We start from the raw sequence: 24,236 nt of genomic DNA on the forward strand, positions 1-24,236 counted from the left end.
CTCTGTGGAATGTAACCAAAAAAAAAAAAAAAAAAACCCCACCAATGCAACAGAACCAGAAAAATAAAAACAAAACAAAACAAAAAACCACTGTTGTAATGGTAAAGAAAATAGTAATCCGGTTTCTGTCTTCACAATGTGATAAAACAGGATTCCAAAAGTGTGTATAGCATTAATGGGCTTGTACAAACCATCCTGCAGAGTTTAAAAAAAAAAAAAAGTAAGAAAGTTAAAGGTGGTTCAAGAAAATATTTTCCAAACTATTTTATTAATTAAATTTCCTGAATTTGTGGCTAGGTGGAAGAGGTATTGCAGAACCGCCCAGCTGCCATTTCCATACAGGATGGGCCTTGTGAGGTGGTTGGGAATCCTTAGTGGTGTTTAAGGAATAAGCTGGCAACAAATCCCCATCATTGCCAATAATTAGTGATGGTGGACAGGGAAAATTTGCCATGAAATTAAATGGCCTTTTCACTGCTGATGCTACATTGCTGGCTACCCTTTTGCGTCTATTGTTAACTGTAAAATCATCCAGTGTTCCTTCATGTGTCTCGATTTTACCTGTAGGACGTGGGCTTCGAGCTGATTTCAAATTTGGTTTGACTGGAGGAGTCTGCAGTACAGGTCGCTTTCCCAAAACCAGTGTCCTGTAATTTTTTCTCACCCTTGCTCCAAATTTATACTCCCCATCCTCAGGTTTTGGAGTACCTAAAGTGCATGAGAGGACCTGACTCTGAGTCAGCGGGTTTAAGGAAGTGGTTTCTTTCTCAGTGCATGCAGAATCTTCCTTGGCTGTTAATAAAGCGTCCTGGTTATTACTCTCAGTCACACCATAAAACTCATCCTTAGTATCATTGCACTCACACTTTAGCTTATGTGTTGTAAGGTCAGGTTCATACTCGTCGTTCGCACTGCTGTCCTCTATTTTGATTTTAATGCTGTGCAGGAATGGCAATGCCTTATTGCCTGTATCAGTGCACTGGAGCTCAGCTGCTGCTGCTGCCCCTGGAGAAGCAGCATCCTCCTCAGGATCAGTTTGTAAAGAGGGCAAATCCGTGGCAAATTCAATACAATGAGGGATTTTGGAATCTTTCTCTGAATTTGCCGCCGCTGATGAAAAATCATTATTTAAGAACCTAGCAGCTATTGTATTGTTATCTGCACGGTGTGTAGTAGTTGCTTGAAGGCATTTCCTTGCCTCTCTGAGTATTCTTTGTTGTGGAAATGCATTGTTTGTCTTTGGGCTAGGTGAAGAGGCCCCCTTTGCAACACAGTTAATTGTTAGGTCAGTACTCTTGGCGTTATTGGAAAATTCAGAGTGTGGGAATGTGATCTCGGATACCCTATCAGCTCTTATCTCCGCGAAGCAGCTGCCCAGGCCGCCGGAGCAGCGCAGCGCCGGGGCGGCGGGAGCCCAGCCGGGGCGGCCCCACTCCTCCGGCAGCTCCGGCTTGACTCCGCCGGGAGCGCCGCGGAGGGCGGGCAGCCCGCCGGGCTCCGCCGGGGCCGGGGCCGGGGGCCGGGGGGCGGCAGCGGCCGCCAGATGGTACAAGAAGTTGGCGTGGACCACGCCGGGCGGGCTGCAGAAGCTGGTGCGCCTGAAACGGATGCTCTGCACCGAGACCTGGCTGGATACCGAGCTGGAGTCGGAGTCCGAGGTGCTGTCCTCCTCCTCCTCCTCCTCCTCTTCCTCCTCCTCTTCCTCCTCCTCCTCCTCCTCCGAGCTGCCCTCGCTGGAGTCCGAGGCGCCGCTGCCCTCCTCGTCCTCCTCCTCCTCCTCGTCCTCCTCCTCCGAGCTGCCCTCGCTGGAGCTGGAGAGGCTGGAGCCGCAGTCCGAGTCGTGGGCGGCGCGGCCAGAGCAGCAGCTGGACTCCGAGTCGCTGCTGCCGCTCTCGGGGAAGGCGGGCGGCGGCGGCCCGAAGCCGCGGGGCAGCGGCAGCGGCAGCCGCGGGGCGCCGCGGGGCCGGCAGGGCCGCGGCGTGGCCAGGGACCGGCGGGCGCCGCCGGGGGGGCCCAGCGCGCTGGCGGCGGCGGCGGCGGCGGCCGCCCCGTGGCGGCGGCGGCGGCAGCGGGCGGGCAGGGGCGGGGGCCCGGCGGCCGGGAGCCGCGGCCGCGCCGCGGCGGCGGGCGGGGGGCGGGCGGCGGGCGGGCGGCGGGCGCGAAGGGGCGCGCAGCTGCCCGCCGCCGGCGCCGTTTCATAGTTTACGGGGGGTTTGCAAGGCGCCCGAGCGATTTCTGGGTAGCTGTGGCCAGTGTATTTACTAAAAATGTGAGGTAGATGAGAGGCCGGTAGCAAGGCTGTATCCCCCGGACGCAAAGCTTTCCTCCTGATGGGCAGCAGGGGCCGGGGAGAGTCATTCAAACCCAGCCAAAGTTTGTTCTCCTTCCAGAAGCCGGAGAAGGGGTCGGTGGGTGCGAGCTCTGACCGGAGGTCGGTGGTTGACAGCGCCCGGCTTATTTTCCTCCGTTTCGTCTTAAGGACCCGTTCGGTTTTGCAGGATGTGTAAAGGGCTTCCACGTCCTCTCTGGAGATCAGGGTACATTTGGCGGCGTGGAAAGCGATGGAGTTGATGGCTTTGAGTTTCCTCAACTCCTCCAGGTCGCAGTGATGCTTTTTTACTTTTAAATGATCCATTCGCTTGTGCACGGTAGTTCGCGGGATGTTTTTGAGCAGGTCTGTAAAAACCTGGGAGAGTGCAAACATTTGCTTTCCTTTAATGATGAGGTAGCCGAGCCTCACGCCATCCACCTCTTCAAAACCCGACTTCAGGTCTCCCATTTCGTGAATTAAATTATTCCCAGCATTTGCAGAGAGAGAGAGAGAGATTAAAAAAAAAAAAAAAAAAAAAAGAAAAAGCCACACACACACAATCCTCAGCCAGATGCTGTATTTGTCTCAAGGCATCCTGCTAATAAAATATAACAAAGGCTGTTATTCCTGGTGAATGAAGTGCCAAACTTTAGACAAAATTAAAAAAAAAAATAAATTAAAAAAATACCGTGAGGCTACAATCAATATATAATCTTAAAAATCAGGTTTGCCAAAGTGTTTCTCTAAGTTGCTGCTGAAGATCAGTACCTGTTCCCTTTCATTCCCTGCTTTTCCATTGGAAACTATGATAATGGAATGTGAAGGGAGGAAGAGAAAAGAAATGCAGCTGCTATTCCCGCCGCTGCTTTAGCTACAAATAAAATGACAGAGTGAAGTGAGCTCGTCCGGAGACACCTTCATCAATTAATTCCCCTAAAGCCAACGCTGATTGGACACTCCTGACAGGTGATGCAATAAAAATTGATATTCCACCCCTTCCCCCAAAAAATCTCCCACTAATTAGCATACCCTTATACTGCCACCTCCCCTCCCAAAGTAAATAATACAGTTAGTATATAAATCTTTCTATTAAACAATCCGAGCTCAAACACACTCAGACCTCTCAGACTTCCTCGTCGCTAGCCTCCGAGGAAGGATTTGTATGCTTTTTTCCCCCTATCGTTTCGTATATTTTTATGCTATTTTGGACAAACGTTGCTCTTTTGTGCATGCCGTGAATTTAAAGGACATAAGTCTGATCGTAGCGATGGAAAATCCTTCGGTAACGTAGCCGCTTTAAACTAGCATTTTATTCTGCATTGTGTGGAAAATGAAGCTTAGCGAAAACGTGCAGAACAGCCTGGTATTTCCCTTTCTGAGGCTCCAAAGTTAAACGCTCGGTTGTTAACGAGAGGGAATACTTACATTTTCGAGTTTCTCTTGATTTTCCTCTTCTGCTTAATTAGCTTTTTACAGCCGGGGACTAAGGTTATTTTGCTGTCTGAATATCACGGGTTCCTGCACCGTGATACTGTAACACTTTTAACTGAAATTCTGCCTGTAATATTGCGGGAGGGGGGAGGAGGACGTGGGCTCACGTCAGACCCATAACAAAGCATAGATAAGCCAGAAATGTATACACTTTTCACAATTAACCGTGCTGGATCACGAGCTGGAATGTCCTATAGTCCCAGAGCCCACGTCAGGATTCCTGCGTGCTGATTGCTTCCAGCAGAGAAAGGAGAATGTAAAATATCCAAGGTGCTTCCAAGAGCCTTTACGTAATAACAAAAAAGTGCTGGCACACACAATGTACGATATTGCAACGGGCTAAGATGCTTCTGGCTCGCAGTTTGCATATTCCGCTCGGAGTAGCCCTGCCGCAGCTTTCTGATGTTCCATTTATAGCAGCCCCTTAAAATCAATTTGAAGAAGCAGCATGAAGGTTTAACCTCTTCTTAGGAACGTTAAATTATTCGAACGTCAGGAACGAGGATTTCGCAAATGTTGCGATAGCTGCATGCCTCTCCCTTGTCACGTTAAAGTGATGCTGCTTGCGGTTTGCACGTTAGGCGCTGCAAAAAAAAAAAAAAAAAAAAAAAATCACCAATCTCTGCCGTGCATCCAGTGTTCCGCTGGATACAAACACGAGCACTTTTATGTATCACTGCACATCCAAAATTAGACATATCCGTGAGATTAATGAGACATCTCATATTTCTGAGACTTGGCAAAAAAATCGACGGAGGGGGGGGGGGGGGGAAATCTTCAATCCCAAACGTCAATATCCACTCCGCGTATTGGTAATATGGTGCGTGGAGTTCGTGTTACCCCGTCAGGTACAGCTAAAATAAAGCGCATAATCACTCTGGGAAAACGCAGTTTTGCATGGCAAGGCGAAATGCAGGCGAGCCCCCAATTTTGCAGGAATTCTAGAGACAAGTGGGAATTTGGAGAAGTGCATCCGGGAATGGAGGAAGTCTATTCAAGGGAGCCTCTAACTCGGAGGGCTGAGATTTGAAAAGTCAGTCCTGGACTACTGTTGCTCTCAGCGCAGATGTAATCGCCGCTGTTCAACTTAATCCATGTGTGTGCGAACCGCGATGCCTAGTTCTTCCCTTTGAAACCCAGGGGTAGTATTCCCATCCGTGAAAGCAGAGCTACAGCAAATTACATTTTGTCCCTCGAATTAGAAAAGGATCATTGAGTGGATCTCGTGATATTTCAGCCTTTAAACGTAACCGAGAGGCAGCAGTGAACAATGCCTCGGCACAGCTAAGACCATCCGCGGAGTTCGCCTTCCCTCGCCTTGCATCTGGATCCCCCAGCCTTGCCTTTCTCTTCCTCGCTCGTGTGAGAGGCACCCTGGTACATGCTGAGGCTGAAAGCAAAGTTTCGAGAGAAAACAGCTGCTGGCGCTAAAAAGAAATCATCGTAGCCTTTCTAGAGCTAGAGACAATAAGGTCGTTTAAAAATTCCTCCTGATGTACTTATATGCTGCCAACACCCCCACCCCCTCCCCACTGCTCTCCTCCCCCTGCTTTAAGGTTAAGGCTATGGAGTCAACAGTAAAGGAACAGTAAACTCCGAGAAAGCTGCTCGGAAGACGTTACCGAAACCCCCGATGGGCTGAAAAGTCCTTTATTTGCCAGGTAGTTCGGCTGGGTCGGAGTCCTGTGTAAATCCACGCGTGCGTTCGCACGCAGGGAGCCACGGGCACACGCACCCACGTACTGCCAGTGACAGCCTGGCAGTGGGATTCGGCAACTATTTAAAAAATGCATTATTTTAGTTTCTTTAATTCCGGCGCTAACAAACGTTTAAAACTAGTAGGGGCTCTTCGGCAAACCTCGAGGATCCGAAAGGTGCGGCCATGAGCCGGGGTCGAGGCAGAGCCAAATGCCGACAAGGAGAAACCCTCCAGAAGTCTTGGGAAATGTCAGACGCCCAACCTACACATCCCCACCGTATACTTACACACACTTTCGGTTGCATATCTTTCTCCGCATCTCACATGGAGACCTCTGTTTCTCTACTTCTCCATCGTTTGGTTGTTTGGGTTTGGTTTTTTGTTTTGTTTTGTTTTTTCTTTTCTTGTCTTTTTTCTTTTCTTTTCTTTTTTTTTTTTTTTTTTTTTTTTTTTTTTTTTGTGTGTGTGTGTGCTTTCCCTTGGCCATCAGCACACGTTGTGCATCCGGGGTCGTCCTCAAGCAGGCTGGGGGGAGATCCTGATGAAGAGCCGGCGGAGGCCCATTGCACACGCACATGCACATTAAAGGCAAGGGACTTGAAAATGGATTTGCACGCACACAGGGGATTGCGATCAATAGCCACCAACATTTATGGCTTAGATTGTTAATGTGAAAGCTGGCCAAAATAATGAAAATTAAAAATTAAAGGTGTCTGTTATCAATTACGTGAAAAGTTATGCAATAATTTACTAACCGGGAGCAGGGGTGTATGCCTGCGTTCGTGTGTCTGTGTGCGTGTGTGTGCAACCCCAGATGTATACGTAGCTATCTCTCAAAAGCAAGGGAGTTTCTTTGTTAATTTTGTGGACTGTGTCACCCTCGCTGTTGATCAAAGATGAACGTGATTAAAGGGATGGATGTTTGTCTCACATTTCTTAAGATCAGGACGCCCAGAGATGCCCGGTTTTGCCAAACACATATACATACAACTACAGAGAGTTGTGTGTATAGGCGCACACACACACAGAGACTATCAATCAAACGTGCTCCTTTTCACGTTGAGTAGCGTGCAATCTGCAATCTACACTCTATAGTCAGTAGTATCTCAGTCTTGAAGCTGTCTGGCCGAAGGATAAACCTCATTAGAAAAGAAAGAGCAAAATAATATTCATAATACCTCGCTGTAGACCTATTCCCATTTATTGGAAATCGTATACTTTCATTTTTGTAAACTTGTGTTAAAATGTATATGCTCGCGGGGAAGTGCTTAACCACGTCCTTCCAGAAAGAAAATGTGTGTAACATTTAAAATACTCCTTTTACGTGATGTTTTGATTTATTTTCATAGTATGATTACGTTTAAATACCAGTGCAATTCAGCCTGACCTCTTCCTTCTGCAATGAAGTAATGCACACACCATTTACAGTCTTTTAAACGTTTCGTTGGGAAATGCAACAGCAATGTCCACCAGCGGTTGTACTAATGGGGAGAATTCTTTTGAAAATCTTCGGGAAAACCTAAGAGGTCATGTGCATTTTCACACTAGGATTGCCACATTATTAGAGTATTATTATTATTTATTATTATTTGTTAAGTGCTGGACCATGTCTTCAGGTATTGACAAGCATTAAATAAACCTTTTGCTTTCATGACGCTAGGCAGAAATACATATTTCAAATAAGAACTTGTTTTCTAACCCTATACCCTGCTTTTAGGTATCGCTGGGCATATTTTACTCAAGGAGGACACAGATAGAAAGCAGCTAGAGGCTATCACAAAGAGTCCAGTAACGTAAATATAATAGGGTCAAAGAACAATATAATAGGATCTTTCTGCTATTTTAAAGTCAGCCAAATGTGACTGTAGCACCTAAAATTTGCCGTAAATTCTAGTACAACAACAAACCAGACTGTATAACTAAATCCCCCAAATGAGTAGGACAAAGAAATGCCAACCATCAGTCTGGGGGGAAAAAAAAAATCATAATCTTGCTAACACTCTTATGCCTAGGAGTTTCAGGGTTGTTTTATTTCTTTTTTTTCTCCCCCCCCCCCTTTTTTTTTTTTTTTGGTAAACAGAGCAGCAATGCAGAGTTCTGCTAAGTGCTTTTTAAGCTGTATTTTTCCCGTGGGGGCTGGGGTGTCACTTGCACACTAGAATTTTGTGCAATTTAGAGTCGCCATGGGCTGAGACTATTTCTTGAGTTTGATATTCCTGGTAGTTTTAAAATACTTTTTAGCAGGAGTTTCTGGACACATACTACATGCCATGTTGTTTACTGACCCATAATCAAAATGCAGTGACCTTCTACCCTTTTTTTGCCCCTTGACCCATGCTGAATTCAATGCAGCCTTTATAAATTTGCAAATCCTTGGACGTAAAGGGGATTTGGTGAGGCTTTGTTCTGAAAGGATCCTAAAAGTTTGCATTTTTAATTAGACAAAGGTAAGGCAACAAACATTGGGAAATAAGACCCTCTCCTGCACATAGGTGATCGCTCTTAATTTCTACACTGGGGAACTACATCTTAAAAAACATACCCCGCAAACTGAAAAGCGGTTGCAAACGTAGGAGATCAGGAGGTTATGAATTGCACCAAATTAGCAATGTGGTACAAATCACTTTCATGACGTAAGGGATGGCCAGGCCACAATCTTCCGGCGCTCCTCATCTCCAAGGACCGTGTGGATCCCGGTGACCCGGGGAGAGCCAGCGATTTGATCTGGAGCTACAGGCGCATTCCCTTATCTCCTTTGCTATCAGTCAGTTTAAAGGACACCGTAATTATGATGGTGATAAAACAATGCCCGCTTATGTGTGCTGAATAAATAAAGAATGTTTACAGCCCCAGAATGTTTCAATTCCAATTAAACGCTATCAAAGGAAAGCCTCCCCCTCTCTCTCTCTTTCTCTCTTCCTCTCTCTCTCTCTCCCCCTCCCTCCCTCCCTCCCTCTCCCCCCACGATTCCCTATTTACCTTGTTGGTTGTAATATGGCCCTATGAAATAAACCGGCCTTCCAGTTTGCTATTAAGGCCACATTGGAGGGGAAGGGGAGGAGGGGACGGGGGGGAGACAACACGCACTCCTGATCCCACAATTACTTGGGTCGCCTGCATCCTTTTTTTTTTTTTTTTTTTTAATTTGTTTATTTTTCAATTGGCAAAGGCGTGAGGATGCGGGGGGGTGGGGGGGAAAGGCACTTAAGGATCCCACTCCAAGCACTGGCCGAGGGAGTTGGACTGAATTAATCCGGCGCCCTTGGGCGCTGGAGGAGGGGGCTGCCCCCCCGCCGGGGCCCCGGGGTCCCCCCACTGCTCCTCTTCCCTCTGCGGCGGGGAGCCTTGGAAACGGGAGCCTGAAAATGCATCCCGCTCACTAAGACACAAGGATCATTTCAAATATTCATTGTATCAGCAAATCTCATCATAATCAGATTAAAGCAAGGTTTGGGGGGGAATTGCCTGTGTGGCTGGGTGCGAAACACCGACTGGACTACAAAGAAAGCAGAAAACGGGTTCCTCTCCCCTGCCCTGGTCACACACGGGGGGGGGGGGGAGATGAAAAGCAGTAATTTTTGAGAGAAAAGGATACTTTAGAAAGCTGTGATTCTCCTTTCCACCCTGGGTAGCACGTTCCTCTCAGAGGTTGTTTCCCTTTAAACTTTACGCTTAGTATTTCTATATGATGTTCTTATTTGTTTGTTTATTTTAAACTCCAGACAGAAACGATTCCCTCTGCGGAATACACCGAGGTAGATTTTCTTCACGCCAGTTTGCTTTCAGCTTATCTGAGCTGAGGGAACAGCTTTTCTACATTCAAGCTTTAAAATGTATATTTCATTGAGTTGTCTGGGGTGAAATGTTTATATCCATTTTGTGAAAGTGAGTGAGGAACCGAGTGCATTTTCAGGTCTGCTAGATAGACCCAGGCCCTTTTCCTTTTGAAAGTTTAGACCTCCAATACCCTCAATTCTACTGGCAGAATTAGGATGGACTTGGAGGGTCCTAAACGTGACCATTCACTAAGGCAGGGGGCTACAGCTTGCAACAACGTGCTCGGCAACTTAATCTTTCGCTAAAAAGAGCAGAGGGCGAAAAAGAATGGAATACAAACTCTCCCGACATTTGTAGTCGCTTCCCAAGGTGGACCGTGCATTTTACAGCTGATGGGAACGTGTGTGTTTCGGAGCCAAAAGGAGAGAAGGTAAGTGTTTGTCCTTGTATCCGCCACTTCGGGTAGAAACAATGCAAGAACAAAGGGAACCACTTCTCCGTGTGAACGTTTCACGTTTTCCTCCTCCGTTTGAGTCTCGTCGCGAAGGGCTGGCGGCGGGAATCGCTTAAACTTTTACCTTTAGAGGCTGTGCGGCGGCGGCGGGGGTGCGGGGGACAGCGAGAAAAGTTGCGGAGCGATTTAAATAACCCCCCCGTTTACCGCCGGGAACCGCCGCAGCAGCGGTGCCCGCTGCGAGCAGAAGTTACTGATTTCATGGCTCTGAACTCACCGGAGAGTCCCGGCGACGGCGAACCGCGGCCGGTGGGAGCGGCAACGGGGCCGTCCCGGGCGCCGCCGCCCCCGAGCCGGGACCTTTGTGTGCGGGGTCTCCTCCGAGCCACGGCGGCTGCCGGGAAGGACGGATCTCCCTGGTAACTGCCGAGGTGGCGAGAGAGGAAGCGGAGGTGGGGGGGGGGGGGGGGGGGTCGGGGGGGGCATAAAAAAATCTGCAATTATTTGCGAATCAAATAAATTGCATCAAAGAGCAAAGAGCGGGTGGGGGGTGGGGTTGTGTGCAAACAAACATCGCCGGCGCTCGGCTCCGCGGAGAGCTCGGGGCGGCGGGCGCGCAGCCTTGCCGCGAACCGTTACAAAGGGCGGCGGGCAGGGCAGGGCAAGGCAGGGCCGGGCCCCGTCCCGTCCCGTCTCCTGGGAGCGCCGGCAGCCCGGCCCCGCCGCCCGCCCGGGACACAGACGCCCGGTGTTTACAGCCGGGGCGGGCGGCAGCCCCAAGTTGCTGTGAGGGAAGCGCGGGGCGCGGCGGGGCCGGGCCGGGCCGGGTGGTGGCGGCGGCGGCGGTGGGGCCCGCCCGCCCGCTGAGGCGCCGCCCGCCATTGGCGCGGGCGCGGGGGCTCTCGGCCGCTGACCTTTCACCCCTCCCCTCCACCCGCCGCTTCCTTTGCCGCCCGACCACTTTCCTACCCACAATTCCCCGCGCCGGCCACGCTCGTGCCGCGCTCGAGCGTTCCGCCCCCTCCTCACCCCCCCCCCGCCCGTCCGGGAAAACCCGGGAGCGGCGGCGCCTGGGGAAGCGCCCAGCGCTGGGGCGGGGGGTGTGTGTGTGTGTGTCTGTGTGTCCCTGTGGCGGTAACGGCCGGGTGGGGGTGGGGAAGAAGCTGAGGCGGGCCCGGCCGCGTTTGTTCGAGGCGTGAGGCGGACGGGAGAGCCCGCCAGGCGCATGGAAACGCCGGCTTAACCCCGGAGGGTGGCGGGGGGCCAAGGGGAGGGCGGCTGCGGGGGAATCCCTTCGCGACCGTCACCTGCGGGGGGGGGGGGGGGGAACCGAGGCCCGCAGGACGCGAGGAAGGGAAGGGGTCCCGTGGGGTCCTCGTGGCTGTGGGCGCCGGGAGAGGGCTGGGGGGCTTCGGGGATGGGAGAGCCGTTCTGTGGTGGGGGGCGTGAGGTTCCTGCCTGCCCGGAGCGGGGGGGCAGGCAGGGCGCTGGGAAGAGGATTTGCCTGTTGAATATTACTGGTAGACGTTAATCTCGTGTTTTAAAGTACCTTGTCAGTGGCTTTAAGGAAATCAAACGTGACATTAATCAAATCACACAAATGTAAACATTTATAAGTTAAATCCTAATATTATGCAATTATTTAAATCAAGCCGTGGTTTTTCTTCAGTGTCGCATTGTAGCTCCCACTCTTTTCCTCACATGCTTTGAGTTTCCCGCTGGATCCCAGTGTCTCGTTTCCCGCTATCCGGTGTTTCTAACGCGGCAGCCAGGAACACGCCATTCTGCTGGACTTGGGATCGCAGGCAGCAAAGTAGGCGGTGTATAGTTTAAATATTGCCTGACCCATCAAGATTAAAAAGCAGTACACTTTGCATAAATTTGAGGATGAAACCCTCAAATAAAACCTTGCATTGGTACCGTTTTGTTTCACACACCCCACACCCACCTCACCGTGCGTGTGTGAAGCAGGTGATCCCGTGTGGAAACTCGAGGAGGCTCTGGTGACGGAAACACGGAGAGGGGGGTGTGCTTTTGCAGCCTCAGCGGGATTTTTAGGCGAAGTGACACGTGAAAAACCCACTCATTGCGAGTGGGGGACGAGGCAGTGCTGCCCGGCGCTGGGTGGAACCGAGGGCCGTGGCCGCGCTCAGCAAGGCTCGCAGCGGGTCGGAGGGGCTCAGGCGGATGGGGGTGCGGGGAGTGGGGCAGGGGGGCTCGGCAGGGCTGCCGTGAGCAGGTGGGCTTCGACGGCAGGCTGCAGGCACGCCACGAGGGCAAGTTTCGGGAAAGGCAGCAAAGGCGAGAGAGCCAGCGGAGCGGCCGGCCTCTCCCCGTCTTCGTCCTCCATCCCGGTCCTTCCCGTTCCCTTCTCCCGGCGGCTTCTGCGGCGGGGAAAAGGGGATTTGGGGGTCAGGGAGGAGAACAATGCTGAGCCGTCTTTTGTGTGCAGCACCGTCCCCTGAAGGGAAGAAGCAAGCACTGCAGCGCCCGGGTCGTGGCGCGTCTGTAGTGCTGCCTCCTCTCCTGCTGGTAGTGCTCACGGCTTGCGAGGGACGGGCGGGCGCGGGGCCGGTGGCAGGAGGTCGGGGGCAGCCAGCGGAGGGGTGAGGGCTCCCATAGGCCGGCCTGCCCGCACCGCCGACCCCGGGATAGGCTCGGGAGCGGGGCTGGCGTGGGGCCAGCCGGGCAGCCCCACTCGCCCTCCAGGAGGCTTCGCGCCGGAGGGCGGGAGAGCGTGGGGGTGAGCGGCTGAGACAGTAAATCCGTGGGCGCCCTCGGCAGCGCGGCGCTGAACTGGCAGGCTTGCCTGGGGGATTTCAAGGGTGAGCGAGGGTCTCCCATCAGCGGGGCGGGCTCCGGGCAGGCTGCCGTAGGTAACACGGTGGGGCCGCGTCCGCCAGGCAGCGAGCGGGGTGGGAGCCCGCCGGCGGCGGCCCGCGCTCCCCGGCAGAGCGGCGTGCGAGGCCGCAGGAAGCGGCGGGAGCGGGGCCGGGCGGCGGGGGCCGGAGGAGGCGCAGCCGGGGCTCCTTCTCCCCCGGGCGCTCCCCATTGTTCCCCGGCCGCCTCTTTTCGCGCCGCTTTCCGCCCGCGGGGCTTGCCCGGCCGGAGCGAGGGAAGGAGAGAAGAGCTCCCGCCGAGCCGCTCTGCTCGCCCCGCCGCCGCCGCCGGGCCCCCCGCAAGCTGGTGTGTTCGCACGCCGCAGCCCGGGGGGGCCCGGCAAGAAAACGGGTACATAAGTAGAGAGGAGTCTTTAGAAGTGCCATCCACTGAGGGAGCTCCTGTGAGGCTGTAGCTCACGTGTTACTTGAAAGGTAAAAAAAAAAAAACAAAACAACCCAACCAAAACCCCAACAACCCACTCCCGCAGTGGATTTGTACATAAAGTAACATCTGTTTGTGGGTGGATTTTAGAACGGGACTTCTGAAAGAAATCGGGAGAAATTGCTTCGAACCGCTGGATTTGGAATAATAAATGTAGCCAAAGAGAATTTTGGAAGCAACTCGTCTTAATGGTCTGTTTATAAAAATGAAGATTAATCTTACCCTGTTTTTCATATAAGCACCGTGATGTCTGGTTTCCCCCCCCCCCCCCCAACTGATTGTTTTTATGTTGGTTTGAGATTTTTAAAGGTTTGCTTTATAGGAAAAGTGTTTTGTTGTCTCTTCCCTGAAAATAATTAGAAATTAAATTGTGTTGGTACGCCATTTCAGACCTGAACTTTCTCATGTATTTACATATAGGACGAACTGACTAACTTGATGTTCAAGAAAATTTCCAACAAGTGCCCTTGATGTTCTAAGGGAAAAAAATATGTCTTTGCACGTTGTTTCTGGAAGATTAAATTAAAAACGGGTAGGGGCTCGTATTTGCTATGAGGAAAGAATTTCTAGAGAACTAGTTAGTTTAACAAAATCCTTCCTAGGAGAAATGTGGCTATTTTTAGCAAGTCATCTCCGAGTACGTGAAAAATTATTTTAAAAGATTAGAAGTGATGTGTAGATTTTAAAAAATTAAATATATCGCCAATAAATTAACATTTTGCATAGATCGTGAGCAGCAAGTAAAAGAAGTTAAAGGATGATGTTTATGGATATCACCTTGCTGAAAATACTTCTGAAGTGACTTTCCTCCCCCCCACGCACACTTGGGAAGTTGCATGCTTGCAGTCATTGTTTAAGATAATACAGTTTGGGACTTCTCTTTCACTCTTTGTAAACTTGCAGGCTTTTGTGGGACTCCTCCAAATAAAAGCTCAATTCAGTTTAGATGGTAAAAAGCATCCATGTAATTCGAAAGCTGAAGATGCAAGTAATATTTAATAGGAAAACACCACCCTGGTGATATCTAAAGGCATTAACTTTAAGATCGAGGAAAGAAAGATATTTTTGTTTTGTTTTGTTTTACTTCTCCTACTTGAGTATTCCGGAGATGCATTTACACTTGATTGCTGCTTGCTTGGCAATTTTCAAAAGGTAACTACAAATTTAGAAAGCATCATTCAAAAGGACATTTAATGCTCTTGTATTTACTAAAACAATATATCGCTATTTGAAAACTATCTTATTGAAAGGGAAGATTAAAAAAATAGCCAGGGAGAGACCGTTTGTGCCATTCTTCATTGCTCTCTATTTTGTATGTGTGCTGAATGTGTTGACATATTTCATACATTAAGTTTTTTTCACAAAGGAGCATTGTTGTTACTTTTAATTGGGAAGTACCACGATATAAAAATTACCCACATTCCCGACTCTGAAGTACCATAGTAAGATTGACAAAAAGTGATCCGAGGCTTGTGCGCTTAATTCGCCAGGAATGTTAAGCTTCCCAGATACACCCTATGTGGTCAAGTTAGACTTTTGCTCTTAGACAGTTTTTAATGGTCAAAATCGTACCTAGAGGAAATGTATCTATGTATATATATGTGGAATTGAAATTAGATGGTAACTAGCAGTGGGAACAGAGCTCACTGATCGAAAGACTTTTTTTTTTTTTTATTGCATTTGGCAACCTCTTTCTTTCAGAGACACAATACAATTAATTAACATATTCTGGGGCGTGTTTTTGAGATTGGGAAGTGGTGGCCCCTTGTTGAGAAGAAAACACTTTAAATAAAAAAGTAACATTGTTTTGTCCAAATGGTACTGGGAAAAGCAGAGTAGTATTGCTTATACAGCCCACGGATGCGGTTGATTTACTCCAATTTGCTTGAGCATATAACAAACCAGCTTTTCCTTTCCCACGCCTATATTAGCTATATGTGTTTTGTTTATACAAATCCATCTAAAATAGGTCTGTATTTAAGATATTTGATGGGAAATTCAGCGTGTTGTTTCTTGTGTTTAATATGTAGTACAGATACCATTCCTAAATTGAAATCAAATAAACGTGACCTGTGACACAACGCAGTATCACACTGCTGATTGCAATGCAGCCAACATGAAAAAAAGGCTATTAATTTATATGGAATGTTAATTTAGCAAATCCTACATCGATATATGCCTACAGAAGAAAAGTAATCTGAGGCTTGGTTTTAGAGTGATGCTATGTAAATGTATTTAATAAAAATCCAATGAATTAATACATACCTCATAAAAATCCAAACTTCAAAATGAAGTACTCTTCTTTAAACAGAAGCTCTGCATTACGTTTAAGTCGCATATAATCTAAATTCCAGAGTTTACTAACCCAGCTCTTCAGGGCTTAATACAGCATTAATATTCAATATGGTTTGCTACAAGTTTATTTCACGTTCTTTTGTATCATACTGTAATTATGATTAGTTTGGCTTGACTCACATAAAAATGTGGTTAACATTTAAATGCCTTTTTAATGTACAGAATTATAAATTAACTGTCACTTTTAAATCTTTAACTTCTATCACTTTGGGAATGTTAAATCATTAAAAGGAAATAATGACTGAGCTTAAAAACATCCTGTGCTAGGATTCCTTTATTTAGAATTTTGGTTTGATTTTGTTCATTCAAAGAAAATCCCTCATTTCGTGTTTACTGTAAACCTCAGTCTGAAATTAACATTTAAATGCCAACATTAGTAACAGAAGCAGTACTTGAAAACCACTAATTTTATCCATTGCTCCTAGTTAAGTGGAATTTACCAAAGTCTCCAAAGGTGATAATACAATTAAAAGCAAGAAAATGAATACAATAGTTGGTGGAATTACTTCCCCCTTTCTTTGCAGTCTAAAGAATTACAAAATTCGTAATTACATTTGCACAAAATAGCACAACATATGAAGAGGCATGGCGTCCAGGAGATGCACTGACATGACCTTTGATGCTGCTACCTGTACTTGCATAACATGTAGATATACAGCATGCAAACTCCTGATCAGGAAGTCACTACATGCTAAATGTTGAAACTTTTAAATTATTCAGTACATTGCATTTGGATAGGTGTTAAATACAGATTTGAGCAGTATATTAAAGAGGAGGAAAAAGAAAACTTTGCTTTTTCTCAGTATAATTTAAGAGTAAGCGTGTAAAGATACATTAACATTTTTAGTCTGGGTTCTGTAGACATGCCGTATCATTCATAATTGAACATGGATAGAAATAATTTGTTGGATCTACGGCCGACTGCCATTTAAAACACATCGTGTGCAAAGGTCAACACACAAGAGTCGCATTTTGTGTAAAGTGACCGTTTTGCTGCTGCCTTCCCAGAAATGAAGCGAATATCCACGATTAGAATGTATTTCAGTGAAGAGTGTTAATGATTTAAACCCACATAAACAAAAGGCAGACAAGCATCAATGTGTTTTAAATGGATAATCGGGAGATGTATTACTCTACCTATTGAGTATCACTAAGTTACTACAATTTTCCTGTTTTCAGTTGCCTCTGTTTAGCTGCAGCATGTATCCTTTTGCACATAGGTAAAGATCAAAGCTTTCTCATCAAAGAGCCAATCAGAAAATGGAGTAAAAATTGCTATCAGAAATTTGCTTTCTGGAAAGAAGTGAGTTTCCCTACTCTACAGCTCCAAGTCCCAATATCAATTCATGTTTTCTAATATAGTATGCATTTTATATGAAGTCTGTGCTTTTTCTGTTATTCCTGGAAGACTCTTCTGATGATTATATCTACCTGGTAATGCAGTTTTATAAATGAAAGACTTTTTCTTGTTCAATGCTTTGTTTTATTCACTAAACTTACAATATGATTTTGCACATTTTAGAAAAAAAAAGAGTGAAATTTAAAGCAAGCGTTCAAAAATCTTCACATTATTGTTGTAACCGATTAATTGGTAGTTAAAATTTAAGGTGAATACCTTTTTATTTTTGTTAATGAAGCTAAAGTGCTATGCACCAATGTACATTAACATTTTAGTGAGGAATTCCTTAAACTTTTAAAAACAATTTGCATTTGGACAGTGTTATTTTCTTTCACTTATGCATTCACTCTATTTGAAAAAGTATCTAAAAAACAAATGAAAACATATAATCTTGTACGTTTCTTATAATCTAACTTGTTTAGCTCCTAGGTTTTGTAGATTCCTTTTAAGAGAATTGGATTTTCTCCTTGCATTTAGATTAACAATGAAATTATTCATTCTTACTCACTGAATTATATTCCTCTCTGATTATTTTAATCTCTTATATATCACTATAAGAAGGACAGGCTTCTTTTTTTAAAAAGAAAATTGGCCTTCTGTGTCATGTCAGTGCTTATTAAATACTACAATCATAAGAACATATATGCTACAAGATTTTATGTTCTGATTCCATAGCTGTTATAGGCTTAGTGTTTGCAGTATTTATTTAGTGGTAATGCATTTCTTTTCCTATTTTGCATTTCAAAGGTCTTCTCTAAATGATTGTTTTACAGAACTATCAAGAAGTTATCTAAATTTTTCCATCAAATATTACACAATACCATAAGGTGGTAGTCATGGCGTTTCTTTCAGTCCATGTACATTCTTTCTATAGAAAGAATTAAGCAAAAATCCATAAAAAGACAACAAATGTTTCATTAAATAATTGAATGTATTAGGCTTGACTGAATTTTGACCAAAGCAAAATTTCAGGCCGTTCAATACTGAGCTGGTGTGTTACATGGTGTGAGATTAAAATATTTTTATTTGAAAACTATACAGGAGGTTTTTCACAAACATACTCTTGTTGCCATGGTGCAGCTTTAATCAAGTTGTTGCAAAGCGATTAATTTTTTCTTTGGTGATGCTTCTTTATAAAACTAAATGTTGAGCCTTAAAATAGCTAACATAAAAAAAAAACAAACAACCCAACCCAAACCACCAGACCTGGGAATTGTACTAATTGCTTTTCAAAGAAGAAATTGCAGGAAGACCTTCTCAATGAAGTTAAAAAAAAAAAAAAGCTATGAGAAAAATTTACAATTGTTTGTTAGAATACAAGTTCTACTAAATGTATAAATTCACCCAACAAATTAAAATGTATTTAATATATTTTCATTTTAATAGGATATTTATTTTAATTTACCTGTCGGGGAAATAAAGGACAGATTTGCTGTTGTACCTTTTTTTTTTTTTTTTTTTTGGTCAGGGTTAACAGAATCATTGAGAATGCTTTTTAAATTAGATGTCATTTTCTTGACAAGAATGAAGAAGGGCTGGGACACTGTATCTATCAGCTTCAAATAATTTGTGGGGTTTTTTTAAACACACCAGGATATATTAATTTATTTCCTTACAAAGTAATTGCTTGCACCTGCAATTTTCAGGGTATTTTTACAAGCTTTAAAAGTAATAAAAATAGTGTTGTAAGTATGTTTTATAATGTAAATAGTTTTATGTTCAAATTTATATTGTTCAGTGTTGAGATAGGACATTTGGGTGTGGGGAGGGGTTTTTTTTCGAGAGCAATGTCTGAATGATTTTACACAAACTGCAACATACTACATTCCAGTCCTCTCCACCCCCATTTTTTACATGTGCCTTAAAAACATCTAGACTCTCAAGGATATTGGAACATGCGTTTACAGAGAAATGTTTAGAATGTGTCTCAAACGGCTGCGTTAATCTGGTGTTTGGCTGGGCCCTTCAGCTAGGAAGCTACCTTCATCATTCCTTTTTCGCCTGCCCTCCATTCTTCCCCTATCTAAATAATTTCATTTGAAACTTTCAAGGAGAGAAAAGAGCTTGACCTAAGATATCCTGCATACAAACTGCAGACTCAGATGTCTCTAGGGGGTAGGGAGTTGTGCACATCCCACCTCTCCCTTCCACGTAGCAGTTCGTCATACTCCCGTACACAACTGCAGATGTTTTATTAGTTAACAATGTATAAAATATAACCTGCATATTATATAGGTCTAGGTAGCGACACATCTAGGAATGTACATAATTCAGGAGTGATTTGTACAGATACCACATAAACTAAGCTGGCCTTGCAAAATCATCATGAAAAATAGAGTTCAGGCACAAATTCTGCTTCTCCACCTTTTAGCATGATAATGAAGATAAATCAATGATATCTTCCTTGCCCATAAATAAATAAATAAATAAATGCTGGCCCTGGGGCGAGTGAGTGAGCAGAATTTTGCAAAGCTGCATTTAATTTCTCTGTGCTCCTAACAATCACCACAATTAGTTCCTTCTGCTACAGGCATACCTGCTTACAATGGAGAATTGAATAGCCTCAGATTTTCCTCTCTGCTGATCACCTCAGCTCTCTCTCCCCCCCAGGTTTTCTCCCCCCTCCCCCCCCCTTAATTAAAAGAGATAACAGAATTAGAACTCTTTTACTAAAAAAAACCCAACCACCCAACTTCTAGAAAGGCATATCCACCTCTAAGTAAAAGTAGAGAACAGCTGTGTTGAAGAACATGTTTGTTTTTGTCTGTGTGGCCTCCCTGGTTTCTCTATTTGTCACATCTTCTATTCAGCATCACTTTCACTGCTGTGGCAGCGATAGCTACGCAGCGCCGCATCCACACGATGAGTTTTGGGGGAGAAGAAAGAGCAGGATTAATAATGCATTAGTTTTGCAGCCCCATCGAAGGGAAAATAAACAAAATAGTAAAAGTTGCGGTGAGGGCAGGGAAGCGGTGTAGTAGTGAGAATGCATTAGTCCTGCAGGCACACCGAGGGGATATAAACAGGATAATAAAAGTTGGGAGCGGGAATGCATTAGTCCTGCAGTCACATCAGGGGGAAAATAAACAAGATAGTAAAAATGATTTCTGCGGGGTGGGAGGGAAGGGCGGGAATGGGGCGAGTCCTCCAGCCTTCCTGAAGGGGGCATGAGCAGAGTGACATCGCGGGTGGGAGCGGGGCGCATGTCTGCCACCTCCCCGCCCCCCCCACACCGAGGGGAGGGGGGCAGCAATAAGCCCGTCTAACGCTCGCCCGGGCGGGGAAGGCAGGCGGTTTCGCACGGGCTGTCCCGAGGCGCGCCGAGCGGCCCCGGCGGGAGGTCGCGGCACGGAGCGCGTTAGGGTTAGGCCGGCCGGGGTGGGGGTGGGGGCGAGATGGCTCGCCCGGGGGACGGAGAGTGGCAGCACGCCGAGGTGGGTGCCCGAGCGGGGACGAGCGCAGCTCGCAGGCCGGGGCGGCGGGCGCGCTGGGCCGGGCGGGCCGGGCCATCAGGTGTCCGGGAGAGCCGGCTCTTCCGGCCGCGCGGAGGCGAGGCGAGGGGCGGGCGGGCGGTCCTGGCGGGGCGCCTCTCGCTCGCGCACGCTCTCTCGGCGCGGCGGTTGGAGCCGTTGGGGGGGGGGGGGGGGGCGCGCGCTCAGCCACGGCTCACGTTCCCTGGGCGGCTCGTGAACCATCGCGAGGAGGCCCAGGCCGAGGCCTTCCCCGCGGGGGCGCGCAGTGCGCCTGCGCGCCGGCCCTGCTCTCTCGCCTGTCTGCCTGCTGTGTGGTGTCCTCCTCAGTGTACCGCCGCCGGGCTGCCCCTGCCTGCTTGCGTGACTGATACAGCCTGGCCGGTTGGTCGGGCGGGGGCGAGAAGAGGCTCTCAGCCAGCGGTCATGGGCCCTAAATCATTGCCGTGGCGGCGGTGGCGGCGGCGGCGGCTGAGTGACTGAGGGGAGACACCGCCGGGGGAGGGGGCAGGCAGGGGGTGAAGTGTGCGTGTGTGTGCGTGTGTGTTGTTGACGACGGTGTTTTTAACCCTTAGATGGTCTCTAGCGAGCCGTTGCTGCTGCCTGTGTCACTGGAGGGCGAGTTCTCCAATAGCATGAAGGAGATGATCGGCGGCTGCTGCGTGTGCTCCGACGAGAGGGGCTGGGCCGAGAACCCGCTTGTCTACTGCGACGGGCACGGCTGCAATGTCGCAGTGCATCAAGGTGAGTAGGCAGGCGAGTACCAGCTCACCCGCTCTGCCCTCCAGCCCCACTGCTTCCTGCTTGATCTTCCCTGTCCTTTTCCCTTTGGCCTGCATCCCTCCCTGCCTCCCCCCCCCCCCCCCTTGGCCTTTTTTCTCCCCTTTTTCTCTCCTTCCCCCTTCCCAGCTCCTTCTTGTCACCCATGAAGCCTATTTCCCTCTTTCTAGGGCCACGTGCTTTCTGGTCTGACCTGTCCTGTCATCCTCTGTCCTTCTAGTCTGTCTTTTCCCTCATGCGAGACTTTCTGTATTATGACTTCCTATATTATGTCTTCAAGAAAGGAAGAACTCCCTCTTTCAGGTTTTTTCCCCTTGCTCTTACCCTTGTGCCTCTTCTGTGTCTATGCTTTCCAGTCTGTTTTTGTGCCCTATTAACAACCTCAGCTGTAGTCCAAAAACTACCTAAAACTCCTTCTCTTCTTTGCAGAACTTCTTACCAACCTCCGTTCTGGCAATTGTTGCTGCATTTCTTCTTATACTTGATTCCTGTTGTCCCTGCCTTTCCCAAGTTAAAAAAAAAAAAATAAAAAATTGAGGGGCAGCCAGTAGACGAGGAGGGGTTTTGGACTGGGAGAGAGCAGTGTGGAGGAAAGACTTAGCTGTCATGTGACTTTTTCCTCTGCCTGCCTTTCCTTGAATGTCATTTGGCTGTTGTTTCCTGGTAGATGAAGAGACTTCCTGTTGTGGTTCTGCAGGGGGAGGGTGCTAGTTGGAATGGCTGACGCTGGATTTGTTTGGATTAGTGGAGGCTGGTTGGTTTCGAGCTCAGCTCAGGAGTTGGCATATTCCCTCTATGTGTGATTGTTTTCTTTCTGTCAGTGGGTTGACCCTTCTTGTGAGAGCAGAGGGAGAGGCTGCGTTCTGCCGCTTACGTTGTAAGAGAGGAAGTTACGATGACTTTTGCTTTACAGTAGCAGAAATAAGGAATAACATGGTACTTTCTCTGTGTCACCTCCCAAGCAGTCATATGAATTCTGTTGCTGGATCTTTGACTCCTTCTAGGTGGTGAACAAATTTGAGGAGACAGAAAATCCTAAGCCTAGCGCATGTGAAAATACTAGTAATGCGTGTCTTATGCTTGGTTTTAAATTGTGTTGAAGATGATATAGTTACTTTGTTTCATGTATATTGTCCTTTGTAAACTGACGAGAAGTAATGAGCAATAGTAATAATTTAAGGAGATCTGAAGAAGAATTCAGTTATTCTTGTGCCATAGTTTAACCCTAGCTGGTAACTAAGCACCACACAGCTGCTCGATCACCCCTCCCCCCGTGGGTTGGGGAGGAGGATGGAAAAAAACCTCATGGGTTGAGATAAAGACAGTTTAATAGGATAACAAAGGAAGATAATAAAGTGAGGGATGCACAAATGCAATTGCTCACCACCCATGGGGAAAAAAACCCAACCAAACCCTGATGCCCAGTCTGTTTCGAAGCAGTGATTCCGCCTCCTGGCTAGCTTCCCCGGTTATAACTGGAGCATGACGTTATGTGGTAGGGAATATCCCTTTGGCCAGTCTGGGTCAGCTGTCCCAGCTTCTTGTACACCTGGCAGGGCATGAGAAGCTGAAAAGTCCTTGACTTAGTGTAGTGACTACACTTTACCTAGCAACAGCTAAAGCCATCAGTGTGTTATCAACATTATTCTCATACTAAATTCAAAACACAGCGCTATACCGGCCACTAGAAAGAAAATAACTTTATCCCAGCTGAAACCAGGATATGTTGTTAATGTTGTATCTAATGCAGAAGGGAGCTGACAGGATCTGTGAAATTAGTCTGGTTTTGAATTGGTTTTGTGTTGGGTTAAAAGCTAAGTAGTGTTAACAAGTAAGTTAACTCTGCTTTTGTGGAATCTTTGGGTCATGAACACTAAGACATGAATACTTTTAGAAGTCATACCTGAACCAGCTATTACTTTTGTAGTATCTTGGGCATCTTCCCTTGCATCTAGAGCCTTGCTAATATTTTCAGCAAAAGAATTTGATGATAGCAGCAGTTGAAGCTGAAATAGTGGAAACAACAAAAGTCTGATTTAGGAGGTATTCCTAATATAGAGATACACTTCGGTACATTTGGTACAAGAATATTGAACTTTGTTTTTTTTTTTTTTTAGAGTCAGGTCCAAATCTGAATTTGAATGTTTTGATTTACTGTATCATTGATGTTTTACATTTTGGATTTGATGTGTCATGTGAAGGTGGTAGAAGAAGCATGTCCACTCTTTTTGTATACAAAAAGTCTGTAGTAAAAGTAGTAGTCCTCATGGTTAAAGGTGGTAGTCCTTATTTGAAGTTCAGACAGCAGTATTACCTGTGAGAGACTATTAAACCGCATTTTTTGTTATTATAATTATTTTTAGTTCAGAGGAAACCTCTTTTGCAGTGTTAAGTCATTGACAAGTTGTGGAGGACAAAATCTCTTCATGTGTTTAAAGGAAGTCCTGGAACTCAATAAACAGTATCACAGTGTATTGGAGCACAAACCTGTGGTGAACTTTTTTAGGTTCTAGATGTAGTCTGTTACATTTGCAGATATAAAAGTACTTCACTTCAACTTTGGTCTTTGCCCAACTTGTGTTGCCTTTGGATCTAATTGCCAGCCCTGTCTCTGAGTTGCATTCTGTAATTAGTTTCTTACTCTGCACTGTCTCTTGCTAATTTAAATGTGTGGTTGCACATTTCAAGTCTCCTTCATAATTTCTAAAGACGAATTCAAAGTCCCCCTCATCTGTGGTTAATATAGATGCAATGAAAACAAGATGTTTTTTCCCATGTTAAAAAACTTTATTGTACAGTAGAAGGGGCTTATCAAGATAATTTGATCTGTCAGTACTTGGGTAATGTATTTGAAAATTTGACAACTGGTCTTAATGTGACTATATGTATGTATATAATGGGAAATGATTTCATTGACTTTCCTTCATAGAAGGAAAGGTGTATTAGCCATGTGTTTTTTATACTACTGTTGTGTTCCCGTTTGTGGTTTGTTTTTTTTTTTTTTTTCTTCTTCTTCTTCAGGCTAGCTTCTAGACTATTTTTGTATATATACTAGAAGATACTAATAGAATCTCAGCTTTCCTCTTAACTATTAATTTATCATATATATATTTCTAGTTACACACTTAAACCAGATTTTCTTATTTAAGTAACATATGATTATTGGGAATTGAGAG

At 46.5% G+C, this 24,236-nt stretch overlaps 2 protein-coding genes and 1 long non-coding RNA gene across 7 annotated transcripts in view; 2 read left to right on the forward strand and 1 right to left on the reverse strand.

Annotated features, from left to right (window-relative positions):
• Window positions 1–212: 212 nt before the first annotated feature.
• Window positions 213–3,297, reverse strand: SKIDA1 (SKI/DACH domain containing 1). The gene has a single exon (XM_010301738.2). The coding sequence runs from the start codon at window positions 2,777–2,779 to the stop codon at window positions 269–271; it is 2,511 nt and encodes an 836-aa protein (XP_010300040.2). The 5' UTR covers window positions 2,780–3,297; the 3' UTR covers window positions 213–268.
• An 8,655-nt stretch (window positions 3,298–11,952) lies between these two features.
• On the forward strand, window positions 11,953–17,996 carry LOC142600595 (uncharacterized). Its single transcript, XR_012834172.1, has 2 exons — window positions 11,953–13,046; window positions 13,147–17,996. It is a non-coding gene; the product is annotated as an uncharacterized LOC142600595 (long non-coding RNA).
• Window positions 17,997–20,223: 2,227 nt separating this feature from the next.
• Window positions 20,224–24,236, forward strand: part of MLLT10 (MLLT10 histone lysine methyltransferase DOT1L cofactor) — a 134,644-nt gene continuing 130,631 nt past the window's right edge. For 3 of the 5 annotated variants that reach the window (XM_075746343.1, XM_075746345.1, XM_075746346.1), the window contains exon 1: window positions 20,856–21,024. In XM_075746343.1, coding sequence (XP_075602458.1) covers window positions 20,856–21,024 — 169 coding nt within the window. Of the gene's footprint in view, window positions 20,245–20,464; window positions 20,665–20,855; window positions 21,025–24,236 lie in introns of those variants that run through there. The other 2 variants (XM_075746341.1, XM_075746344.1) reach the window with 2 other exon arrangements.

Source organism: Balearica regulorum, chromosome 2 (assembly GCF_011004875.1).
Source record: "Balearica regulorum gibbericeps isolate bBalReg1 chromosome 2, bBalReg1.pri, whole genome shotgun sequence".
NCBI lineage: Eukaryota > Metazoa > Chordata > Aves > Gruiformes > Gruidae > Balearica > Balearica regulorum.

Excerpts from the sequence above, each read along its gene's own strand:
- SKIDA1 (XM_010301738.2), bottom strand. The coding sequence starts at position 2,779 with ATGGGAGACCTGAAGTCGGGTTTTGAAGAGGTGGATGGCGTGAGGCTC.